General features: G+C 65.6%; 1 protein-coding gene across 1 annotated transcript; it reads right to left on the minus strand.

Annotated features, from left to right (window-relative positions):
• Nucleotides 1-474: 474 nt before the first annotated feature.
• R3HDM4 (R3H domain containing 4) lies at nucleotides 475-7,177 on the minus strand. Its single transcript, XM_017834382.1, has 8 exons — nucleotides 7,043-7,177; nucleotides 4,601-4,755; nucleotides 4,344-4,462; nucleotides 3,950-4,073; nucleotides 3,404-3,489; nucleotides 2,336-2,421; nucleotides 1,959-2,014; nucleotides 475-1,363 (listed from the first exon to the last, which is right to left on the minus strand). Exons 1-8 carry the CDS (start codon nucleotides 7,084-7,086, stop codon nucleotides 1,260-1,262), a joined length of 774 nt encoding a protein of 257 aa, XP_017689871.1. The 5' UTR covers nucleotides 7,087-7,177; the 3' UTR covers nucleotides 475-1,259.
• Between the last annotated feature and the right edge of the window lie 1,242 nt (nucleotides 7,178-8,419).

Consider the following 8,419-nt stretch of genomic DNA (forward strand, 5'->3'; position numbering starts at 1 on the left):
GCGGGGCGGGGCCGGGCGGCCAACTCATGGCTCTAATTTGCATGAACGCCTACCCAGAACCCCCCGGGGCAGCGACAGCAAACAGAACCCCGTATTCCGGGCTTTCTGGAGGAACCGAAGGACAGCGAAGTGTTGAAACGTTGGGAAAATCTGAACAGACTTATGAAAGCTTTCCTTCCGCAACTCAGCTGAGTCACCCTGTCCTAATTATTTTTAAATTCTGGACCTTTAACTTTTGCCGCAGACAGAAGGGAACTCGTGCTCGCTTCGGCAGCACATATACTAAAATTGGAACGATACAGAGAAGATTAGCATGGCCCCTGCGCAAGGATGACACGCAAATTCGTGAAGCGTTCCATATTTTTCGCACCTGCCCCCACCCCCCTTTTGCGGGCGCTGCAAAAGGAGAACCCCCCAAGACGCCCCCCAACCCCGCCCGGCCCCCCGGCCCCATGCAAGACACTGAGCCGCAGCGGGGGAGCACCGTGTTTATTGTTCCTGAACACACCCATGCCCAGTCACTCCAGCAAAGCAGGCACCAGGGAGTCCCCGCAGTTAATGGCAGGCAGTGTCAGAGCAACCTGCAAAGACCCCCAGGGCACACCCTTCGAGCAGCTTGCAAGCACGTGTCGGGGACACAGGGGACACAGAGAGCCCCCCAAAACTGCCCCACCTGCCCCCATGGCAGCTGTGGGCAAGCAGGGAGAGCCCCGAGAGGGGCTGCAACCCCCAGCACGCACACACACACGTACGTAAATATACACACACGTGATAAAAAACACAGGCTATATTACACTTAAAAACAGCCCCGTGGTGCAGGCAGGGCACAGGGAGCCCCCCTGGACACCTCCCCGGGCTGTGGGCGCCAGAACGCGGCAACCCCTGGGCTCTTCCGCCGGCTCAGCGATGGCTCAGCACCCGCCGGGAGCTGTTTCACCGCAGAAAAATCTGGACCAAAATCACCCCACGAGCGTCAGCGCCAGAGGGGGTTGGCCCCGCCTGATTATTTTTAAAAACACCTGGGTTATAAATAGACACACAAACAGTTCCAGGAGGGCAGGGCGGGGAGCGGGGCGGGCGAGAGGCACCTGCTCCGCACCCACAGCGGTACCGGGCAGGGCTGCCCTGCCCACACCAGCCCCGGGGGCACAGCCACGAGCCCCCGGCTCTGCCCCTCCTGCAGTAGGGAAGGGCCAAGGGTCCCCGGGGCTGGGGGAGGCCAGAGCGGACGAAGGAGGGGCAGGGCAGCCCTCGGGGCATCAGCTCAGCTGCCCCAGGTAGTCTGAGAGCAGCAGCTCGGGGGGCAGGAACACGCGGTGTTTGTTGCTCACTTTCATCTGACGTTTCCCTTCGATGTCCGAACCTGGGGGGTGGGAGGGAGCAGTCAGCACACCCCTGTCCCCCAGACACGGCATTCCCAGCCCAGCCACCTCCCTCCACTCCTCCCCCTGGCGCTCATGGCCTCCCCTGTGCTCTGTGCCCCCCCAGCCTCAGCCGCCTCCACGTGTCCCTGCCAGCACCGTGGGCTCACTCCCCATCATCAGTGCTCTCACGCTGTTTTCCACAAGCAGCTCTGCAGGGATGGAGCCTGGTGTCTCTGTCTCCTCCCCTACCTTAGCAACAAAACCTCTTGGGAGGCCCAGGGCAGGCTGCTCTCTAGGAGGAGGCAGCAGCCACAGGAGAGAGAGCCCTGCAAGCAGCCTCTCACTTTGGGCCACCCAAATCCCCCCGCAGAGCAGGGCCTGGCCACCCCCTCAGGTGCTCCCAGCACTGGTGGCCACAGCCAGGGCTGCCCAGGGAGCTCCAGGCAGCAGGGGTGGAGCACGGGGTTATCTGTGAGCCCCAGCGTGAGGTGGGGCCGGGAGGAAAAGGCTGAGCTGGAGAGGAGAGATAGTGATGGAGGAAAGGGGAAAACAAAAACAAAATCAAAACCAAAAACAAGCAGACACAAGACTTACTGGCAGAGACGAGATCCATGTACTGGCAGAGCGCGTGGAGCAGGAGCCGCTCGAAGCTGGGGGAAATTGGGATGGGATCAGAGCTAACACGCCTCTGAACAGTGTCCCACACGCTGCCCTGCCCTCAATCCTCCCAGGGACCCACGGAGCAGATGGGGAGCACAAAGTGCCACGAGCTCCTGCACGGGAATCCCTGGGTGCATCCCTCCCCCAGGGCTCCATGGGGACCAGGCCAGGTGGGGTGTCCCCAGATGGAGACCTGAGCCTGGCTGAGGGGAGACCAAGGAGTGTCCTCTGCTCCCAGAGCCCCTCAGCAGACTGGGCAGCCCCGGGACACAGTGAACCCCAGAGCTCAGGACCCCGAGCTGGGGAAATACCTGTTGTCCATCAGCGCTGTGTAGACCGAGTGGGGAGTGACAGAGAAGAAGGCCAGCAGCTCCTCCTCCAGCCCTTCCAGCGTCCCCTGTAAGGAGAGGCAGGGACTCAGCGAGGAGGGGGCTGTGCTGAGCACAGCCCCAGCACTATGGGGCCTCCAACTCCCCAGGAGCTACTGCCAGCAGCTCCCAGGCAATAATCTGGATGGGAGACAGTGGGGAGGCACTGGAACAGGAGACAACTCAACTCTCCAGCCCCCGAGGCAGGGAAGGATCCGGCCCCTGCCAACTCCACAGTGTGTGTGCCAAGGGCTGGCACTGTCCCTTGTGTTCAGAGCAGCCAGGGGAGCCTCGTGCCTCCTGACACAGGGCAGTGCTCTGCAGCTCTGCGGAGCACCGTGACCCTGGAGACGAGCAGCAGGCGCGTCTCATTTGAGGACAAACAAGCAGAAGCCAGTGGGCAGGAGGAGCCCAGGCTGGGTTTAGAGGCTCTAATTAGCACCAGGAAAACAAACAGAGCAGCAAAACAGCCCCACTGAGCAGAGTGAGCGGGGAGCCAGCACCCCAGGGCCGGCAGAGGCAGTGCCTGGGCAGGCAGCGCAGGGAGCGTGTGGCAGCCCAGCTCCTGAGCCCACACTCACTTCTCCCCATCCTGCTCAGCAGCTTCTGCACTTTTACCCCTTTCAAAATGCATTGGAGTTTTCCCAAATAACCTTGTGTGGGCCACTGTGAAGACCCCAAATGCTCTATTGCTTTCCCCATGCGCAAACACGCCAGGTTCACCCATCACCTGCTGCTTATTGCACAGAGACTGGATAACAGCCACTGGAAAAGGTCCTGTAACTGCCAGAGAAATCTGAACACAGCCAGGAAAACCCATCTGCAACCAGCCACCACCGCAGGGTCATGCAAGGACTGGAGCACGTTCCCAGGAGCTGCTCTGAAATTCGGCACCGCCCCGGCTCAGCGCCCACACACAAGGTCAGGGCACAGCCCTGGGGACACGGCTGTGGAGGGAGCCCCGCCTGCCCCCCCGGGACCCTTGCCTGCCCCCCCGGGACCCCTGCTTACCATGGGGATCCGGCCCCGCTTCAGGGTGGCGCGCAGGCGGCGGCTGATGCGCTGGAAACACTCCTGGGGTGTGTAGGCCGGGAGCTCTGGAGCGACAGAGAGAAGGGAGAAGGGACTGGGACACAGCTCACAGCCCCAGAGCCTGCGGGACGGCTCTGGCTGCAAAGTGTCACCTCTCACGAGGACCCAGTGGCAGGGCACCCCCTTATCTCATGGGTCACAGTCGCCCCCAGACCAGCAATGCCTTCCCCAGCGTGGGAGTGTTTGGGAGTGTGGGGATTTGGGGCTGTGCCATCAGGGGACAGCTGCTGTGCCCATCGCCCCAGCCACTCCCGGCTCCCACGAACCCTCCCGGGTCCATGGCACGTCTGCAGCCATAGTCCCCTCAATGCTACACTCATGGGGCGGGATCAGGCCTCCCCCCACCCCACCATAAACACATGGTGCAGGGAGTGGGTGCAGCCCTTGGGGAAGGTCACCCTTCCCAAAATGTACACAAGGAAGGAAAGGGAGGGGCTGTTCCCACCCAGCATCTCCTCCCAGCACCTTTCCACTTGTCTTCATTCTTGACAGGCAGCTTCCTCCTGTGCTTCTTCCTGGTCTCCTCCTCCAGGTAGAGCAGGACCCGCTCCTGCTCTTCTCCCGACCGGTTCATGAAGTCGTTCCAGATCTGACAACAGAAGCCACCACAGGCACAATTTGCTATGAGAGGATCTGCCTGGAGATTCCTCACCCCAGGACCTCATTGCCCTCTGGCACACACAGCAGCAGCCGAGCACCAGGCTCACAGATGCCAGCCCTGACACCAGACCAGGCAGAACCTGGGGTGCACCAGCTCAGGCAGGGGAGGCAGAGGGTTCCTCAGGAGTGAGGTACAGGCACCACGTGCCATGCCAGGGCCCTCCCAGCGAGCCCCAGGCCGGGGGGTGGCTGTGCCCACCTCCACATAGGTCTCGTTGTTACAGGCCTCGGTGAAGATGCTGGGGGTGGCCGAGTGGTCGAGCTCTCCCTCGTCGCTCCCGCAGTCGTCCCGCTCCAGAAGTGTCATCAGGTAGCGAGCTGGGGGCAAGAGCAAAGCCTGAGAGTGGAAACAGCACCTCCAGAGAAGCCCTGTGCCCCCAGTACACCCCTGCCTGCTACACAGTTTAGGGGAGGTTGCCACCTGCCCTGGGGAAGAAATCGTGCCCCAGCCCTTACTGTTCTCCAGCCTCTGGAGGCTCTTGCGGCCCTTGGCCCTCGGGATGAGGTCGGAGTTGCGGATGGCCTTGTTGATATAATACTGCTTCCGCTTGGACGGGGAGAACCGCTTGGACGGGGAGTCCTCCAGCGGGGGCAGGCAGTCCTCGATCCTCCTGTGGGGACACGGGGGAAGGGATGAGCCCACCGGAGCCCCCCGGGCCTGGGGCAGCACGAGGACAGGGGGCTGCACAGAGAGTGCCCGTGCTGGGGGCGATGGGGAGGCAGAGCATCAGCCACCAGCGTTCCTGCAACTGGCACCGCGTGGACCTGTTCCCCTCGGGTCACTGCCAGCTCCAAGGACCGGCTCTGCTCAGAGCAACTGCAGGTCAGCACTGGACATGCTGGGTAATTAACCCCACCAGCACGTGAAGCAAAACCACAGGATCCATTCCTGCCAGGCCCCCGCTGCACCTCGTGCTGTGGAGCCATCGGCACCGTCCCGGTGGGATCAGCAGCAGGAACACCATCCCTGCCATGCCACTACCAGCTCCCAGGGGCACCCAGAGGTCTTTGGCTGCTGTTCACAACAATTCTGCAGTCAGGGCATTACTTAGTCACAGGCACAACTTAGGAACGACCATAAACTGAGATAACTTTGGGTGAAAAAGAAGCCAAGCAGCTTGCTGGGCGTTGAGTGCAACTGCTCGGGTTTCAAAGTTCACTAAACACCAGAGACAGGAAGTTTCACTGTCGTTGCTTGTTCTCTGCCCACTTGCGAAGGAGCTTCCCGTCAGGGTTGTGTGGGTTTCCTTTAGAGCAGCAGAGGGTGGGTGAGAAAACCAACACTCCCAAAACAACTCCCCAGGACTGTCCATCAGGGACGAGGAGCTGCCAAAGGTCACTGCTGTTCCCACTGCAACGGCAGCTCCGTGGCCTTGCCCCTTCCACAGGGCTGTGTCCCCCCCAGGCACAGCTTCCCCACCGTGTCCCCTCCTTCCCAGCGCCCCAGGGCTCAGGGAGCCCCAGCCCCGCAATCAGACCTTGGCAGAGCCGCCCTGGGCTCAGGGCAGAGCAGGTTGTGCCGCCTGATTGTGCCTGGGCCAGCAGCCAGCTGCTCACCCATGCCAAAACCTTGATTTTTTTTTTCCCTTCCCCTGGATGGGGGCAGTGACATGTGCTGGGAGGGGGGTAAAAAAACAACCACCCACTTCCAGCTGGAGAGAAAACCATGGCAGAGGTGGGCTTGGAAGGAATAAAAGGGCCACAGATATCCCAGCGACACCCAAGGGACGGGTGGGGAACGGTAACCCAACCTGCCACAGCGAGAGACCAGGGCTGGCAGATCGAGTTTTGATACAAAGGTGGTTAAAAAAAAAAAGCATAAACAGAGGGAGTCACCTTACGCCGGCCCCAGCTCAGGTCTGAGTGCACAGCTGCGAGCCAGGCACTCCCTGGAGCCGTCACGGCTCACGGGCACGGCCCTGGAAAGAGCCCCCCAAAGAGGGGAGTCCAGGCACGGCACTGCCAACATTAATCCACCTCTCACAGGGCAGGGCAGCAGAGTGAGGGGGGCTTGTTGTCCTCCTCCTCCATTGGAGGGGAAAAGATGATAAAAATTAGTGTCAGCAAGGCAGGAGCATCCCAGGGCTGCCGGGACCCCCGAACCCTGTGGCTGGGAGCGGAATGGGCTGAGCCACACATGACTTTCTGTTCCCAAAGGCTCCAGGGCCGCTCCTGGCTGCCCTGGCATCCAGCACTGCCACGTCTGCCCTGGCACGTCTGCCCTGGCACTGCCGCCTCTGCCCAGCACCGACCGGGAGGCTCGCAGGGGACAGTGACCTCAGGACGTTGTCGGATGAGCTCCGGTGACCTCGGCACCAGGGCCCCGTCCCGGACAGCTCAGCCAGGCCGAGGGGGGATCCCAGGGCAGGGATCCCAGCACAGCTCGTTCCCTGGGGACAGAGCCATCCCTGACCTCAGGAACACGGGCCCGGCAGCTCCAGGGCCACCGGAGCGGACAGTTTTGCGTGGCTTCTCCTCCACTTCCCACGTCCAGGCAGGGAATGCGCAGCCCCTCGTTCCCTGCTGGGGGGTTTCCAACCTGTTCCTGTTATTCATCCTTTAGCAGCAGGACACGGCAGCAACACACAGAGCAAAAGCCACCGCGGGACACCCACCGACAGCCCCTTCCCGCAGGCTCCCCGGACCCCCGGCCAGGCGCGGGGACCCCGGCCGTGCTCCCCGGCCCCGGTGACCGGGAGCACCGTGACCTCGGCGGGGTGAACAGTAATTAGCTCATTACGGCTGTCCCGGGCTGCGCTCTGACCCGGCCGCCCGGGGCGGGGGCGCTGGGGACGGGCTGTCCCGGGAGGCGCCGCCGCCCGAACGCACCGACAGCCTCGGGGGGCTCCGGGCGGCCCCTCCCGGCCCCGCCGCCCCACGGCCCCGGCCCGCACTCACGGGAACGGCTCCTCGGGGCCCGCGCCGCCCCGCAGCACCACCATGGCCCGCTCGGCCCGGGCCCGGCACCGGCACCGGGACCTCCCTCCGCCTCCGCCTCCCGGGGCCCGCACCGGCGGCACCGGGCCCGGCACCGCCTGCGGGAAGTGACGCCACGGGGGCGGGACCGCGGGAGCCCCGCCTGGGGAGCCGCGGGGGGCGGGGGCACGGGGGGCATGGCGGGAGCCCGTGTAACCGGGGCTCGGCGGCTGCCGGGCTCCGTTAACCCCGGATAACCGCCGATAGCCCCACGTTAAACCCCGCTACCTCCCCTTAGAAGCCCCCATGAACCCCCCGTCAGCCTCCGTTAAACCCCGCTCAATCCTCGTTAGCCCCTCCAGTGTACCCCCCGTTGGCACCACCGAGGCCCCGGGAACCCCCGGGAACCCCCGGGAACCGCCCGCCGCCGTTCCCCGCCCGGCCGCCAGGCGGCGCTGCGGCCGCGCCCCCGCCCGGGCCCCGCGCCACATTTGCAAGCGGCGGCGGCGGCCGCCCAATGGCGGCGCGGGGCGGGGCGCGCGGGGCGCGGCGGGCCAATGGCGGCGCGGGGCGGGGCCGGGGGCGGGGCCGGGGGCAGAGCAGCGCCGCGGGCCCCGCGCGCACCGGCCCCGCCGAGCCCGAGCCCGACCCGGGCGGCCGCGGCTGCGATGCGGCTTCGCGGCGCACGGCCTGCACCGGGTAAGCGGACACGGGACCGCGACCGGGATCCCCGCCGCGGCCGGCACCGCCGGGGGTCGGGGGCTGGGCGGGACCGGGACCGGGGCCGGGGACCGGCCGCCTCCCCGAGGCGAGCTGGGCCCTCTGCGGCCAGTGCTGGGCGGGAGCGGCGCGCCCCTTCTCCCCGCGGCCGGTTACCGGCCGCCTCCCCGGCGCTGGGCCGGAGTTCTTTCCTCCCCGGCCGCTCCGCAGCCGGCCCGGACTCTCGTTCCCCCGCAGGCGCTGCCGTCCGGGCTGGACAGAGCCCCCCGGCCCCGCCCTGTGACCGCCCCGGGCCCGCGGCCTCCCGGGGTCCGACCGGCGGAGGAGCCGGACCAGCCCGGGCTCCTCTCCCCGACCTGCGGCGGCGGTTTCCCCCCCGGTTCGCGGGGCCGGGGCCCCCCCGGGCCCCGCCGCCCCCGTGCCCGGTTCGTCTGGGGGCCACCGGTGCCACGTGCTGTCGGGAGCGGGGCTGGGCTCAGCCCCGGGACGTGTCCCCTGCCCGCCCGGGGGTCCCTCCCGCGGTGCCTCCAGCCCCGTTTGTCCCCGGGGACGCAACCCCTCGGGCCCGGGCTCCCCGTCCCCCTCCTCCTCCCTCAGCCTCCGCGCCGCCCCCGGGGCCCCTCCCCGGTGGTGCCGGGA

The sequence above is a fragment of the Lepidothrix coronata genome, unplaced genomic scaffold (assembly GCF_001604755.1).
Source record: "Lepidothrix coronata isolate B3197 unplaced genomic scaffold, Lepidothrix_coronata-1.0 Scaffold233, whole genome shotgun sequence".
NCBI lineage: Eukaryota > Metazoa > Chordata > Aves > Passeriformes > Pipridae > Lepidothrix > Lepidothrix coronata.

Coding starts and splice junctions, on each gene's coding strand:
- R3HDM4 (XM_017834382.1), bottom strand. CDS start 7,086: ATGGTGGTGCTGCGGGGCGGCGCGGGCCCCGAGGAGCCGTTCCC. Junction 2,422..3,403: donor AGCGGGGCCGGATCCCCATG/GTAAGCAGGGGT, acceptor CTCTCCTTACAG/GGGACGCTGGAAGGGCTGGA. Junction 2,015..2,335: donor ACAGCGCTGATGGACAACAG/GTATTTCCCCAG, acceptor AATTTCCCCCAG/CTTCGAGCGGCTCCTGCTCC.